Genomic DNA, 17,556 nt, shown 5'->3' on the forward strand with positions numbered 1-17,556 from the left:
AGTGTGTTACTATTTCAAAGATTGTTGCAACTTGCCCATTGCAAGGGCAATTTCACCCCGTTTGTGTGTATGGCGAATCTCAACAGTCCAGGCACAAAACAAAACCATGACAATACTCCCAATGACTAGCTCAGGAAAAGGTGGAGGAGCATCATTATGTAAGGGTAATAATGCAGAGATTGTCCCAGACTAAACTGCCCACAGCAGCAGATTTGTTTGGCAGCACAGGAACAAATGAATAATGGATTTCCTATGCTTCCTGATTCCTAGACAGAGGTCGGGATGAAGCCGCTTGCTGACCTTGAAGAGGGTATCCTGCAGAGATTGGATTTCCTGCACCTCAGTTTTAACCGTGACTAACCTTTGACTTGGACAATCTACCACCCAAATAAGCTTCAACGGCCAAGGTCACATAATTGTAAAGGATATTCAATGACATGTTTCAAGATGAATTATGACTCCCAGTAGTATTAGGGATGTAACGATACCAAAAACTCACGGTACGATAATATTGCAATAAAAAGTCCACGGTACGATATTTATCAAGACAATAGAATAAATTAAGTTTCACTTTACTTTTTCAAGTAACTCACCTCTAACTCACTCACTCAGCATCATCAAGGTTATCTTTTAGGAATACGAGCATGTCCACATTTCCAGGTAGAAGCTGGGATGTTTGGGCGTTTACAAAATCCCCTGCTGTGGAAAAAACTCTCTTGCTTGGTACTGATGTTGCTGGGACAGAGAGATATGCTTTGGCCATGGGTGACAGCAGTGGGTACAACTGTGCATTGTCTCTCCAACACTTCAAAAACAATACAGTGTTTGCCAAGAAGGTGAGGCTTATTGACAGGGCGAGGTATACATATACTGTTGGTACTTGTCAATGTCTCTAGGTATGTAGATGTAGCCCTGTAAATACGATGTCCTATATTGTTATCTGTTGTTTTATGTTCATGTTGTAACCTACTTGCTGCCATGTTGGACAGGTGTCCCTTGAAAAAGAGATCGATGATCTCAATGGGACCATCTGGTTAAATAAAGGTTTAAAAAAATATAAAAATAAAAAATAAAATTATTGAATAATTTTTTTTTATTCACGGTAGATTTTGTTAGTCTCACGACGGTATTGAGACATTTATTTACCGCGATATCGCGATATTCGATATATCGTTACATCCCGTATTCATGAGGTAAAAAGAAGGAAACCACAGCAGATCATCCAGGAGTTTAAATGTAGTGTCTGAGCAGGAAGAGGGAGTCAATGGCTGACAGTTTCAGTCAATTAACATTCCAAAGGCTGAGAGGTATTCAGGGTATTTCTAATGGAGTAACTTTAGGAACCTGGCCGTTCGGTTCAGTCCCTCCTACTTCCTTCCTTCCCTCTCCTCCTACTGTGGTCCTATATTATGGGATTTTCTCTTCTCTCTTCGGTGATTCAGAGAGTGTGCGTACAGAGAGTGTGTGTACATGTGCGTACGTGTAAGGAATACATTATTCCACAAACTCAATATTAAGCATCCTCGAATATTTAAAACAAAAAATATTACACTGGGAATATAAAGAAAGCTGCATTCTGCTTTGTCTCTGCCTGCCACAGTATGAGGGAATCGGACTGACATGCTACACCAGGTCTCACGTCTTTGTTTTATTTGTGTTTAATGTATTCTATGAATTGAATGAATTTTGTTTCTTGTAAAACATTTTCTTCATGCTTATGTTCAAAATGTAGCAGTTTAGTTTATATGTATGTGTGCGTGTATGGATGTTGCAACTATAAACAGCTTTAGCAATACTGTATGTAATTATGGTCATGCTAATAAAGCTGTGTGTATTTACAAATGCAAACTTTGGCTGTGAGTCAATGCATGCAGCGTTGATATGCCTTTCTATTACATAGCTTTTAGCTGACATGCGCCCTACATGGACCATCTCCAGAGTCTGGTCAAAGGCACCCAACATGCCTACAAGTTGTGGTCGCATCATGCCAACCACAGCTACCCCCTACAGCCCCTTTTGTCCTCGTCAGACAAGTGTATGTTGCATGACTTGGGACAGTTACGTTTCAGTGCTAAACCAGAAATAAAAGTCACCCCAGCAGCTGATCTTAAATACCCAAGAAATTCCTGAAAGGTTACTTGCTAAAAAGTCACTTGACACGTTTAAAATAACCATCTGACCAGTCTCCATTCCTTTTGTTGCCACTAAATAAAAATAGATACTAAAAGACAGAAGTTAGCAGAGGGTTTATCCACTCTGAGTTCAGTATTTGGTAGAGATGCTCCGATCGATCGGCCGATACTCACTCTCTACCGATCGATCAGTGCTCTCTAAAAATGCTGATCGCGAGAGCCGATCGCATGACGTAAAATGATGACGTAAAATACATGACACTTTTCTCTGTGCGCGGCAAAACAAGCTCGCCAAAATGGCTTCACCAGTCTGTTAGTATTTCAAGGTGTCCGAAAAGGACATTAAAATAGCGTTATGCAACGTGTGTGAAGCAGAAATCCTGGAAGTTCCACCCGCTGTGACGGACCGGACCTTACACACTTACACCTTACACACTTACACACTTACACCTTACACACTTAGCTATGTTATCTACCTCTGGAACAAGCTAAACTAGTTCTTCACTGTAGGGTCACTCATTACTGGATCAGTGAGCTGCATGAGATACTGACAGGCTGTCAGGAGAGAGAGAGAGAGAGAGGGGGAGAGAGGAAAAGAGAGCGCTTCCGCTCATTTCTCCCATGTTATTATCCAAAGTGAATGTAAACTTGAATAATGTACTTCATTTGAATGTAATAATTATGTTGGTTGTTGTTTGTGGAAGCGCCAGTGAATGAGCCCCATTAACTGAGTTTTAAACATCACTTTAAATGGAAGATCACCATAGGCCCCGCCCACTCGATCGGATCGGCGATCGGCCGATACTGATTCCGGCGATCGGCCCCAAAATTAGCGATCGGAGCATCCCTAGTAGTTGGTCCTTTGTGTTGAAGGAAAACAATGGAGGACTTTGAAAGCATCAAATGTCAAGTCTTTTTCTGTGCCCTTCATCATCCTCTATCCGTCTAATCACATCAGTGAAAACCAAACAATTTGTCAAACATATGAAAGCCTTTGAAATAATTATATATTTTTCTACTTGGGACTTTCGGAAAAGAAACATGACATTCTGGACTGCCTGCTTTGTTCCATGGCCTGATTTTTAAAAACAGAAAGCATTCATAATTTATCCCAAACCCCAAGTGTATAAAGCAAGGAAACAACATCTGTTTCGTGATCAACCTCCAAAATGTGACTAGAACACAGAGCGGAAGAAAAGAGTGAACAATCCAGTTGTTACAAAGAGCTTCAATAATATATTGGATGACTTTCTATATACATTAAATCTTTCCCATTGGACTCATAAAGTCACTTTGATGGCATCAAATCCAATTGGCAATGAGTGATGATGTAAATGCAACTCTTCCTGCTTATAATACAGGTTAAAACAGCTTTTCTTCATGTGGATGCATATAACAAATTGATATACATTATATTTTAATAGACAATAATCACCTGAACTGGACATGGGGCAGGCTATCAAATGAATATGTTTTGTTTGGCTCGTCTAACCATACTTTACACATGCTGGGTTTGTTGGTGGGGAAGCCAATGATATGCAGTGTTACATTTTAACATGTTGCTTTAATAAACTTTAGATAACAATACACTTTAAAGGTCCCATGTCATGGCCATTTCCACTGATCATAATTCCATTGTTGAGGTCTACTAGAATAGATTTATAATGTGCAATTTTCCAAACTCACATTGGTTTCGCATAGAGCATCTCTGTAAACTACGTGTATTCACTCTCTCCGCTAAACGGCTCGTTGCAGCTCTTGCCCCGCCTCCCTGTGAGCCCAGTGTGCTCCGATTGGTCGGGACCAGTCGGGACGTTGTGAATCGCGCTGAGCTCCGTGGAGGGTGTGATTTCCTTGTTTAGCGATACACAGCGAAACACAGCCAAACTCATCCTGAGCACACACAAAGTCACAGCCGAAGTAAAAACAATAAGTGTGGCTTGATATTGAGTAAGAAAAAGGTTGATAAACGCTGTGAGAATGGGTCTGCAGAGAGAATGGGTCTGCAGAGAGAATTTCACCGCGATCCCAACTGTCTGTTATCAGCCTGGGAGGAGAGATCAGCAGAGCTGCCTGCACTGAGTTTGTGAGGAAGTCCGTGTATTGGTCAATTTGGACCAATCAGCGGGGGCTTAACGTAACGGCTCCGCGGACGTAACGTAACGGCTCCACGGATTGGTCCATTTCGTTCCGGGTACGGATGACATCATGCGTACCCGGAAGAATCAAATGGATAATGACGTATCTCCAACGAGGCGTTTTGGGGAGGTATTTTCTGTGTTAGAGTTTTACTCGCTACATGGTGTACTTTGAGGGTTTTGACTCTGCACACACCGTTTACATGCATAACAACCTTCATAACACACAAGGGGACGGGTAATAACCGGAAAAGCATGACATGGGACCTTTAAATAAAAAAGGGCACAAAGTTCTGTGAAGAAGCCTTTGAGGCTGTTTTCAAAAACAGTTCAGCTCAATTGTGGCTATGGTTCCCATATAGATGTTTTGGTACATCATACATGACAGTGTAAATACTAGGGATGCACGATAATTATCGGCCCGATATTAGGAATTATGACGTCATCCCGATAAACCCGATACCAGTATTAATAGCCCCGATAATATACAATATATTTTTTGGGTAAAAAAAAAGAAAAAAATACTGCGGTGTGGGTGGATTGGGATGAGGGGCGCTTGTTTTTCACTCGGCTCCTCCCGTTTTGCCAGTACTGTGGTATTAGTGGTTTAGGAAGAGGGGAGTTCTTCACAAATCCAGCGCTCCCTAACTCATGCCTGGCTGTGACGTAAATGGTGTGCGGCCGTGAAGCCAGGACAGTAAACAAACATGTCGTCGGTGGTATGGGCGTTGGAGCTATGTGCAACTCAAGGCATATACTCGAACCGGAGCTGCCTGGACGCTGCAATCATGTTGCGCACTATCCGTGCTGAGTGTGCTGACTTCTCGTACAATGTCCCACTGTCTGGCTTCCTGCATAAAGTCAAGTGCTCGGCGCAGTTGTGGCGAAAAAAACGCTCCTCTGTTTTCATTTAAATAGCTCCGTATATCCGTTAGCGCAGCTAGCTAGCACCAGATGCTAACAACAACAATGCACGTAAGGTCTCTCGCTCGCTCGGGCCACACATACACACACCCTTTACAAACATTACCATTTGGTAAAGTGAAATGCTGTGTGCACCAATGGGGGCACACATGATCATCCCACCAACTCTACAGTTAAACAAAGCTCTCTTCTCAAAGTCAACATCTGTTCTGACATTAGATTTTGGCACACATGCTTAGTTGATGATTTGCCCAATTTGAACTGACAGTGGGTCATTTGTTACAGAGCAGGCTATTTTGGTAAAAACACAGTTTCAGCTTTAGCACATGTCATTCCAAACCACAGGAAGTAAAGACAGTTTAAGATGAATGTAGTTGTGTTTATTTGTGTTTACATTTGCAGTGCATGGCAGAGCTTTTTTTCCGAAATGCAAAACTGTCCAACACTTTACAACTACTAAGAGTGGCATTTCAAATTACAAGAGGTTGCTGAAAGGTTGGGTCTATGCATTTATAAATGCGTTAGGGAATAAAACAGATGTTCTTTTTTTCCTAAGCATTTTCATCATTGGAAATATCTGCTCTAGTGGGATTAGTCCTGCTGTGGTATTTCTATAAAACGGTTGCAATAAATGCTTTTCAAGGTAGTTTCTCCTCTTTAAGAGTCTCAACAGGCGGAGCTTCTGATTTTAAGGAACACCACTTCCTCTATCATATAGAAGTGAAAACACAACAGTAAAATACTGCAAACACATGCAGCATCAGATCAAAGCTGCTTGAGACTGCACTGCCTGCTAGGAAATTAGATTTATGATGTGGCCTTGTGCTTTCACCACCAACACACAGGTCAATGACGGTGCAATTAAGTTATTTGAGTTGATATATAGCATGTGTACTTTTCAAAATAAGAGCCTGTGGTGGACAGAGAGGACTTTATCTGCCGTTCTCTCATGCTGAAGTTTGTGTTTTCACTGAAAACAGCAGGGTAGCAGGGAGAGATGCAGCAAAGGGCAAACTGACATTTCATGAGGGGTTTGATCCCAAGGTGGCAGAGCATGTGTTTCAACTCTCTTTAACCCCTGAGCATTGTTTAACTTTACACAGAGACACTGGAGCTGATTATTTCGGACACTCTTGGGAAGGTTGGTGACCGACCGCTGTGTCCTGATGTCCTAACACATGATCACTTTGGCGGGCTTACAGTGAAGCGACAAGCACCAGGGACATTTTAGGGACGCAATTGGATCAGGTCCATAATGAATTCAGGGCCTGAGATCAGTCCCGCGTTATTTCCCACTCAGTAATCTGGCTGGGGGAGGATTGGAGAGTAATCTGGATAGAAGGCGGGAGAGAGGGAGGGAGGGAGGACAATCCTTTCTGCTCAGTTCCTCTTCACATCGTCAATTTCTGTGTTAAAATGGGTTATAATGTTTTAGTGCTGGTGTGAACAGTTCGTTTTTGATGGATGGATGACAATCTAACTGCAAGCTGAATCATATTGAGATAATACAGGTAGAGTTTTTAAAGGTGCTTTAGACCACATTTCATTCTGTTCATCAGAAATCAGCTATAAAAAGGACTTTGCTCAGTAGTAATAACTAACTAGGGTATATCATAACTGAGTTATAAAAATTGAGCAGACTGTGGGCTGGACCATGACACGCAGTCAAAAGCTATTTATTTTTTTAAAGCAAGTAAATGTACCTTTCATTTGGAATTGTTGGGGGGATGTTGGTAATTAGTTGCGAGTGATTTTGCATATATTAAACATGTGATGATAATCTTTGGATCAAGATTTCAACAGCCCCAGAAGCCAACTATGTTATGTACTTCACGTAGAAGGAATTGGATAAAAGGGATTGAGAGAATATCATTTCAAGCTGATAAGCAGTGACAACATATCTTTACCTTTGATTTGTAGTCAATCAGGTTCTACTGAAGAATGTACTTCTAACCAATCATGTAAAAGTGATATTGTAATATGAAATAAGGAGGAAGTTCATGCGTACATACATAGCCTATATGGAGCTCAACTACAGTATGCTATATAAATACAGTATAACAGTAGCTCTGCTAGCACACTGTAAATGAATGGACAGAGGCGGACACATTCAAGCTAGCTTGCACAACTTCGATCCTCCGTCCACTGTGACAGTGCAACTTCACCATGAGCACCCATGCTGCCTCAAGTACTGTCGGGAATTTCGGAATAACCATATTCAGTTGTAAATATGACTGGGAAAGTATACTATTCATAGTCAGTGTAGGCAATGCTAACTAATGTGCAATGTAGCTACAATTCTACTGCGCATACAGCCCTTTTTGAAAGTAAGAGTTTCCGAGGGCACCTGAAGGCAGCATTATCCTACACCACTACACCGTCGCTGTGATGCGTGCTGTGAGATCACTCATCCAAAATCACCGTCGCTTCACTGCTACAAAGACCGGAGCTTCCCGCCCACTTCCTTTGAGCTGTCTGCTAACAACGCACGTTCCCAAACACTGAGAGAAGAAGAAAATGTTCATATTTTAACTTGACTCACCGTTAGTTGTCTGCTTTTTGACAGTTTGTAGGGAGTCTGCGAGCGTCGCTGTCACCGCTACGATCCGCCCACCCGAGTGTGCACTCCGCTGGCCGCAGACAAATATGCTCCTCCCCGGAGAAGCTCTGCACCAATCATGGCTCGATGTCGATGACTGGCTTTTGTCTTATCCAATAGAATCAAAGCTAAACTTTGAGTGACGAAGGATATATCCAATCATTGCCTCCAAACTATGGGCAGGTCCTTCGTCGTCACCAGACGTACTTTTGATAGACACCTCGAAGGCACAATGGAGAAGTTTGACTCCTTATACGGGACGTTGCCGGTCCAATAGCCGAAGGGGACAGGCTTTGGCCGGCCAAGGCCCAGGAAGACGCCCTTATATCGTACAGATCACTGGAATGTCACCATGAGTAATTGAAGAAAATAGAGACACTCCGGTTTTAAACTACAAATTACATACATATTAACCTGTATTGACGACGGCCCAGGTGTAGCCTTAGTTTCATTTTTCGATCATTAAGTCTGTATTCTACAAATACATAGTAATAGTTAAGCACAACAGCTTTTATGGCAAATCATAATTATGTTTAGAACTGCAGATACTGACAATAAATTATATGTATTGCGAATGGAAATGCATTATCACAATTTATCTCGTTCTCACATTATATCCGCCCATTTTCCCGTGAGAGACAGTCACATTACAATAACTTTCCATATAAAAAACTTGAGAGGGGAAAAATCTAAAGCAGCTAAACTTCAAAATGGTTCAACCTCACATAATGTAGTTTTTTAGTGACACCTAGTGATGAAAATCGCAAACAGCAGTCCCTGTGTGCCTCTAACTCTAGTTTGCATAATTTGTCTGTGATGTCAGATTATATATATATATATTCTGACATCCCAGATAAATGAATATACTCTGCTCTACCCATCCAAAACCCCCTCCCTCAGGAAATCTCTCCCAAAACACAGCCATGACTGCACTGATATGCAGAGCAAGATACTCACCTTTTGAGGATTCCAAATGTTATTAGTTACCTACTTTTTTAACTTGCCGTACAAGTGTCTTTGAGTATCTTGAAAAACGATGCAGAAGTGACTGTTTTGTTTGTTTGTTTGTAAGAAAGTCAGAGCTCAGTCTACAATAGAGGTCTCCAAAAGCCATGAAATACTTTTTGGGTATTTTTGGTATGTTGGGTTATAGGGAAGAGGAAAAAGAAAGGAAGCAGCCATGGGAAATATTATTTAAGCATTGAAAGCCTGGGGGTTTTAATTTAACAACGTTTTCATTCAGGTGAGACGACACAGATTGTTCTTCACGATTAAAATATGTGATAAAAACAACAATCCTTCAAAATAAGATACAAATCAGTCATTACTTTGCTTTCAAAGAGGTTTATTGAAAGAAATATTATTGAAATGTTATAAAGTTTAACCGTTGATAATGCTATCACACAATCAGAACCTAAAGCTTCACCATTTCCCCATCTTTAACATTTGATATGAATAAAGCACTGCATTGTCCAGCCCAGTATTATAAACCAATAGGTAATATTCCAGGGACTGCAATAGAGCACACATCACTGAAAAGATTAACCATTTTCAAAACATTTGTGAGAGTTTTTAAGCGACATAACTCAGTACTTTTCAGCAAAATGTGTTTAATAAATGCTTTTGCTAACAGATTTTAACCCCTCATGCACTGATAAGAAAGTAAGATGTGGTCAAAAACTGCACTCGGATATGTTGATAACAGTCAGTCTTCAGAGCCTGTCTCAGATGGGCAGAAGTAGTTTTGTATTCACTTGATTTCATTTGTAGGTAAGAGTGGAAACAGGAGAAATCAAGCGCCCCGAGATATGTGGGAAAAAGTTCTGCCCAGGACAGCCTCACATGCATCACTCCATTACAATCAAAGATACAATTATACAATGGAATATTGTATCACTATATTTGCAGCTATTCAGTAACCATCTCTTCCATGATCTGGAAGTTGTATGTATATATAAATATCCCATAACCTGGAATAATTCAGTGTTTCACTCTACACACAGTTTGCAAGCATACTGCGAAAATCAGCTGCTTTGCACGTCAAACCTTAGCATTGCTTGATGGTTCTCAATGCAGCATGCAAGTAAAAATGTGCACGATATTAAAAGTATTTAGCATCATCATCCTAATCACATTTCATATCCATTTTAACCATGGAGAGCTTTATTCACTTATTTTTACCCCCCCAATAAGGTGATTATTTTAATAAGAAATTAGAGCAGACTTTATTTGTTTAGTATATTTTCCTCTATGTTATTTTGCATTTCAAAGCATGCCAAATAAATGTTTCAGTTTCTGCATAGTGCTGGCTATACGAGTGCCAAAGAGCTTGATTCCTTTACAAGTAGAAGAAGGTATGTACAGGCAAGGAGTGACGGAGCAGATCCAGTGTTGTGTAAACGTTACCAAACCCCTCCCCAAGTGCTCAAAAATATCTACAAATACACGACTCAAGTCTGTCGGAACTCAGAGAAAGTTGAACAGGGCTGAAAAAAGCTCAGCATTGTGGAAGAGCTAATAAGGAAGGGGTGTGTGTGTGTGTGTGTGTGTGACGGTGTACGGTGTTTTTTTAAATGTTTATGTGTATTCAAATGCAAAGGAAAAACTATCCTCCTTATTAAACCCCTCCCCCAAGCCCACAAACCACCCATTACTCAGTCCCGTAAAGATGATTGGTTTTCAAAGTGCACCCCAGACTGTTATATTAATGCATTATGCATTACATAAATGTATTCTGTAGCATTTAGTATTCCACTAAAGTCTAAATACAAGGAAGGAGAGTCGACAATAACCACATTCTAGTTGTGAGGTCATAGATCTGAATTTAAAGACACAGTTCGGGCCACTATGTGACTGTTATTGAACAGTAACAAAACTCTCGCTACAGAATGTGTGATGGCGAGGAGGAGAGCCCGCTTTCGAAAATCACCTCAGCACTGATGTAGAATGAACACAACATATTCACTGGTTGGGAAAATGTTTAGATTGATTTGTTATAGGCCCTTGTTCTTGGTGACCACAGGAAGGGAGTACTGTTGAAAACATAGTAATGTTAATGGGAAGGGGCGCCGCCAGGAATTTTGGGCCCCATGAAAAGATATCACATTGGTTACTTAAAGGTCCCATGTCCTGCTTTTCCGGTTATTACCCGTCCCCTTGTGTGTTATGAAGGTTTTTATGCATGTAAATCGTCTGCTGAGTCAAAAACCCTCAAAGTACACCCTGTAGGGAGTACAACTCTAACACAGAAAAGACCTCCCCAAAATGCCTCATTGGAGATTTCTCATTTTCCATTGTTTACTTCCCTCTGCCAGCATTTCACGAAACAAAGCTTCCCAAACCTTTCAGTGTGTACATCGTAGGGCACTGAAGAACGATGCTGTTCCTACTTTGTTTGGACCAGCGGGAGATTCAGGAACACAACCTGTAAGTATTCATTGTTGTTTGTGTATTTATGATGTTTAAAACAAACAAGGTATCTACCACGACTGTTTAAATGGGTAAACGTTTTTCGGGCTACTACGTTGGGATCGTGGAGAAATGCTCTCCGCAGACCCATGCTCACAGCGTTATAAACCTTTATCTTACTCAATATCAAGCCACACTTATTGTTTTTACTTCGGCTGTGAGTGTTTGTGTGTGCTCAGGATGAGTTTCGCTTGTTCTCGCTGTATCGCCGACACGGAAGCCTGTCTGCTCCTCGCAGCAGCTCATACCAGCTGTGAGCAGTAACGAGCCTCAACGTCCCGACCAATCAGAGCACACTGGGCTCACAGGGAGGGGGGGGGGGGGGGGGGGGGGCAGGAGCTCCAACAAGCCGTTTAGGACAGAGTGAATACCGGTGAATACACATACGTTACAGAGATGCTGTATGAGAAACCAATGTGAGTTTGGAAAATTGCACAGTATAAATCTATTTTAGTATACCTCAACAATGGAATTATGATCAGTAGAAATTACCATGACATGGGACCTTTAAACATTTTTTTCTTAATGTTCTAAAATAGTTTGGGCCCCTGTCAGTCACAGGCCCTTAGAATCGTTGGTAATGAGTGTCAGCAAAGTAAAACACAACAACAAGCAGAGAGGCTTCAGTAGTAAGAAGGACATTTGCACAGAATGCTTAAAAGGGGGTCCTATAAACTTTACCCCAACAGTGATCCAATTACGATCACAATTGATCTGAAAGTAGCAATAATCTATTTTTACAGTGTACAAACCAACCTGATCTTCACAATAATGCTCTAGGTTTAAAATCTAAATTACACCCCAAAAAATGATTTTAAGTCACTTTGAAGAATGTCCTTGGTTGAAATTTAAAATCACAGATCAATCAATTCACATGTTTCAAAAATCACCAATGATCATGTGTTACAGCATTTTCTTGCTTTGGTTGGATACTAAAGTGCACCTTTAACAAAGTGTGACATCACCTGCTCACATGCAGCCACACGGTCCAATCACTGTGCAGGAGAGATGCTGAATATACAGGGACAGGTAAAGCAGACCATGTGTATTGAATGTGGCTTTGTGTGCAATTGCAAATTGATCAGCTTAGAATTATTAAAAGTTATTATGACAATCATGTGTACCAGTCACAAAGCACTTTATAAATAGTGAATAATGCTTGTTCATTTCAGGATTATTATTAAGAACACATGGGGAGGGACACAAAGCTTTCACTTGCTGCACCTAATGACCCAAGACTAAATGATAAAACACAGGCAATCAAAAAAAATCCTTCAACAATAAATAAATACAATAACTCAGACCAGCAAGCAGCAGTACAATCTTCACAACTATTCATTAAAGTGGAACTCCACCCGAGTTAAGGTTACAATGTTAAAGTCTTTCCGTTCTCATTGGTTTTGAAATCTGAAACAACAGAAAATGAACCTTCTAACATCAACGACACATTCCTGAGTCTTTATAAACATCTGCACTGTAAGAAATAAAGTGCTAAACGGATGCAGTTAAGCTGCTACAAGTCTTAACTGTTTAAAGGACTATTGCACTTCAGTCAGCGTTCCCTCCTCTGTCGGGACGTTTCAGTGTGTGGTACAGGTCAGGAGAATACACGGATCATTTTGTATCAGGGAAGACCATTTGAAGATGTTATGGGTTTTTCATCTTGGCAACTTCAAACTTAAAAAAAACGGATGAAAGTGGAAGATATTACAGACATTTTTACTATAGGGGTTTTCATTGCACCTGCTCTTATTATAACGTGCCTTTTTGTCAGCCCTGAGGTACGGAAGAGGATTAGTGCCACATGAAAAAAGAAATGTGGAGAAAGAATTCTGACTTTAATCTCAGAATTCTAACCCTTCTCAGAACTGAATCATGTGGCCCTAATCCTCTTCCGTACTGAGGTAAATCCATTCCTTAAACAAAATAATTTGCTTTATATAGAAGCTTAGTGTGTTGGTGGACATCTGATCATGACATGACAGGAATAAACTCCAAAAAACTGTGGTGCTGAAGTACAATTTCTTCTTCCTGGCATCACTTTTGTCATTGTGACATTTCTGGATAAGTATTATAAAACCTATGTTGTAAAGTTTTTTTTGTGCCGTCTCATTTTAAATCGCTCAATCTGTCATTGTACTGTTCAAACCAGCCATTAAACCAGTTTGCGGCAAAGAAAACAAACGTGTCCTAGAGACGTTAGGATCCAGTGAACCTCTACAGTGTGTGGAAGCAAAACGCACTAAACGCCATGCTCTGCAAACGAGGACCAACATGTAACACGTGAAAAGATTCAGACCCAAACTAATCACACGCATAATAAGATTAAAGAACACTCACTTCTTTGCCAGTGTTTGCATATGGTACTGTACACAGAATAATGGCGCATTCGGCTGGTCGTTGTAAACTGGCAAACTTATATATTGTATATTTACGCATCACAAGACAGACTATGTACAAGGTGAAAGCATTCAGGGTGAAAAGAAAAAGTAAGGACCAATGAAATCTGAGGTAGCAAATTCACTAGGAAACACTAGAATCACTTTTTTTTTCTGTATGCATGTGCTTTGATGTTTAGAAATGAAAGCTGGCCAGTGTTATGTCTTCATATTTTCACAAGTTGTCTGTTTCACAATAATGTCACAACTCATTGAGTTAAATGAGTGTTTTGCTTGTTTAACTATTAATAGTTAGCTGTTTTCGGTGCGCTGTCCTCGTGGTAAACCTCTAAGTTTGCCAGTTTACCTGTTAGTGATACGGCCTGAGCATGCCATAGGTTCTTCACTCTCTAGCAAATCTGTACAATGTGTGTGTTAGGGCAGCTGATATGTTCATCGAAACAAATTCATGGCTTTTAACCCTTCAGTTCCCACCCCTGAGGTGCAAACCAGCCAATCCAGTGCGCTCTTGGGAAGAGGGAAGCGTTAGCTCCCAGGGGGGAGGAACCAATGACAGAACGGGACAGCAGGTTTCCTGTTAGGCCAGCTAACACTATAGTTTACCAACCAGTTTGTGAGTTTATCGGAAGCGCCACGGACATATAGAGTAGAATAATATCAATAGGATTTTCAGTGCAAGACGTAAATGGCTACTTGTTTCGTCGTTATTCTGTCCGTTGATGTCTTGTTCTTGTCAGTCATCCAACATAGGACACAGCAGTAAAGGGATTCTTCTACAGGATGTGATCTACAGGGTAGCAGTCACTCGTGTGTGTGAAGTGTCCTCCTTCAGCAGAGGTCCAGACCGGTTCTGTCCGGTTTGACTGTGTTCATTACGAGGCAGAGCTCCTCTCTGCTCTGTTTGTGGTTTTGGTTAAAGGTTGTAATGGAGTTCAGAAGAAAGGGTGAGGGTGACCTGTGGGAGAGAGAGACATAGAGAGGCCTTACCCACCCCCCCCCCCCTCCGCCTGGTTCTGAGCTAGAGGTCAGAGGTGAAACATCAGTGGTAGATACAGTAGCTGGGTTTTGGTGGTAGTACAGTAGGTGCCTTTTCATCTCCCAACAGGAGGGACTGCAGGATAAAACATCACCCCTCCTCTCTCTGTGTCCCCCCCTTCATCCCACTCTCCCTCTCCCTTAGCTCCCCCCCGGGTCAGAGCCGTGTCTCTGTGTTGTCCGTGAGTCCAGAGGTGTCTGTGATTCCTGGAGGGACAGCCTCCTTTGGGTTTCAGAATCGAGGGATGATACCTGTGTTCCAGCTGCCCCCAAACACACCCCTAAACTGAAGTCTAACCCTAAGCTGGACCCGGCTGCTGACCCACTCTCTATATCTACCCTCAAACCTGGGCCCAGTCCCAGCTCAAGGCTGTCCAGTCCGGAGGGGGCGAGCTGGCCCTGCTCAGTGATGAGGGGGGGGTCCTGGGGCTGCAGGGAGTCCCGGCCCGGAAACCCTTCAAATTCCTGGGAATCCAAGATCTGCAAGAACAGTGAACTCAGGTCAATGTGACGAGTTACGTATTTGTCTTATTACTTAGACCCTCCAGAAAAACGCGATTATGCGATCGCAGAATTTACCGCATAATCAGCAAAATGGCGCAGATTTTTAAAAGGCCGCATATTTATCAAAAGGCCGCATAATCCCCGCATTTTTACACACAAAGTTGAGGGGAAAAAAAGTTAACTTGTCTTGACGTGAAGTGATGATGTTGATGACGCGACGTCATCAGCTCGCGCATCACAGAAGGTAAACAACACCGTAGAGTGAACGTGTGGAGCTCACACGAGAGAGAAAACACCAAGATGAAAAAATCGAATCCATCTCATTTACCGGCGAACATTTCTGCTAAAGACCGGGCAAAGCAGTACCCCGATGTCTTGCACGAAAGTGGGGGGAAACTATTCTGCACCCCGTGCAACTGTGTTGGAGCATAAGAGAACATCGACGGTGACGACCTAGTTTGATTTATTCAAACATTCGAAAATGCTTTCTGCTGCTGCGGACAAGAAAGCCAAACAACTCACGTTCACCGAGGCATCAACCGCCAAAACCCTTTCGAGGGCTACAAGAAACGAAGTGAGTAGCCTACAAGATTGAAGCTGGTCAGATAACGAACAAGTAAATGAAAACAGAATGAGGCGGAGAAGTGTGTGTGTGTGTGTGTGTGTGTGTGTGTGTGTGTGTGTGTGTGAGAGAGAGTGTGATTAAAATAGCCCAATTGATTTTACAATAAATAAACATTGAATGTGTTTAATTGAATAGTAAAGGGGTTTAACGTTAATGGCAGGTTGTGTGTGAGAGAGAATAAATAAGACAGCCCAATATTTAAAAAAAATAAATTTGCATATTTCGCAACTTTCCGCATATTTCACAACTAACCGCAATTTCACCGCATAAAATCACATAAAAACCCCGCATGTTTAATCGCATAATCAAGGATTTTAGCCCGCGTTTTTCTGGAGGGTCTAATTACTCTCACAGGTCACATAGTGCTACACATTGTTGTGTTGTGAAAAGCAACCCCAATTGCTGTGATGCATCCTAATCATGTTTAATATGCAAATAGAAATCATCTAAGTATGTACAACATTTGAATTATATAATGAATGTAAAAACAGAATATAAGCCAAATTATGCAATACATGTTTAACCATTATATAAACTCAGCATGTAGGCTATATTTGATATGCTGCAAGCTTTAGCCTAATGCTTATGATTATAAGCTACTGAAACCATATTAAAATCAAATCTGCACTCCACAGAATGTCAAGTATGCATGTATGAAACCATCTGCTCCACCTGTGAGAAGGAGGCCAGGTTCTCTGCCTCTAGAGGAGTAACAGGGTCCACCAGCCTCACTCCTGGACATGGTGCTGGGCCGGGACCTGGGCAGGGGGAGACCTGTGAGAGGAAACATCTCATTACTCCATCTCTCAATAAAGCCTGAGTCAGTGTCTGATAATTATACATTTCTTCCATCCTGACTCCTGTTGTGTGAATTAGTCTTCAAACAAAGATTCTTGTTTGTCCACTGTGACAACAATCATCTTACTTTTACGTACGTGTGTGTGTGTGTGTGTGTGTGTGTGTGTGTGTGTGTGTGTGTGTGTGTGTGTGTGTGTGTGTGTGTGTGTGTGCGTGTATTACCTGAGGTGGTGATGAGATGGCGCTGTAGGCGGGGGGGACCAGGGCCATCTGTCTCTGCAGCAGCTGCATGATCGCTCCTATGTCCGTTGACATGCGACTCTCCAACCTGCACACATTATGCAATTGGTGAACATATTTTATAAACTAGTTCCTTTAATACAGTTTATTAATGTTATTGAATACATTTTAAGTGCATATGTTATCTAGGACATTTAGATTAAGAGCTATCTGATGTAATCTAAAATGTAAATGTAATAGATGCTAGTAAACAGCTAGTAGGTCTGAATCATAGCGACTTAGAATCCCAGATCTCATCAGTGAAGTTCGTGTGTGTTTGAACATCCAAGGCTGCTGTAAAATATGTAGAAACATATTGTTAAAAAGGTTCTTGCAGTAACTTTCCTTTCAAAGTGCCTAACTTCTCTAAACTCAGTTTTTATTATGTTACATTTATCTTTGCACCCTGTGGTCATTATCTTACTTTTGGAGCCGTTACAATACAGTTTCCTCACAGGGAGGCTGAAGTTGTATTTTATCTTATAGGAATATTGGCATTATGGTCACGTAGTCACAGTGGAGACATACATAATTCAGCTACACACAGGAGGTGAACGTTTTCGCATTAAATCTAGCATATCTAAGGCTTCTATAAAGCTAATTAGGACTTAGATCTCTTGGTTATCTTTCTAAACTTTAGCAGAGACTTCCTCAT

At 41.4% G+C, this 17,556-nt stretch overlaps 2 protein-coding genes across 2 annotated transcripts in view; both read right to left on the bottom strand.

Annotated features, from left to right (window-relative positions):
- The window catches only part of LOC117561195 (microtubule-associated protein 4-like), a 120,758-nt gene extending 112,869 nt beyond the window's left edge, over positions 1-7,889 (bottom strand). Inside the window, 2 exon segments of the mRNA XM_034238494.1 lie at positions 7,737-7,829; positions 7,832-7,889. Coding sequence (XP_034094385.1) covers positions 7,737-7,829; positions 7,832-7,874 — 136 coding nt within the window. The 5' untranslated portion in view covers positions 7,875-7,889.
- A 6,310-nt stretch (positions 7,890-14,199) lies between these two features.
- LOC117561199 (potassium voltage-gated channel subfamily H member 2-like) overlaps positions 14,200-17,556 on the bottom strand; it is a 35,238-nt gene continuing 31,881 nt past the window's right edge. The window contains exons 15-17 of the mRNA XM_034238499.1: positions 16,845-16,950; positions 16,497-16,598; positions 14,200-15,175 (exon numbers count right to left, since the gene is read on the bottom strand). Coding sequence (XP_034094390.1) covers positions 14,837-15,175; positions 16,497-16,598; positions 16,845-16,950 — 547 coding nt within the window. The 3' untranslated portion in view covers positions 14,200-14,836. The remainder of the gene's footprint in view (positions 15,176-16,496; positions 16,599-16,844; positions 16,951-17,556) is intronic.

The sequence above is a fragment of the Gymnodraco acuticeps genome, unplaced genomic scaffold (genome assembly GCF_902827175.1).
Source record: "Gymnodraco acuticeps unplaced genomic scaffold, fGymAcu1.1, whole genome shotgun sequence".
NCBI classification, from domain to species: Eukaryota; Metazoa; Chordata; class Actinopteri; order Perciformes; family Bathydraconidae; genus Gymnodraco; species Gymnodraco acuticeps.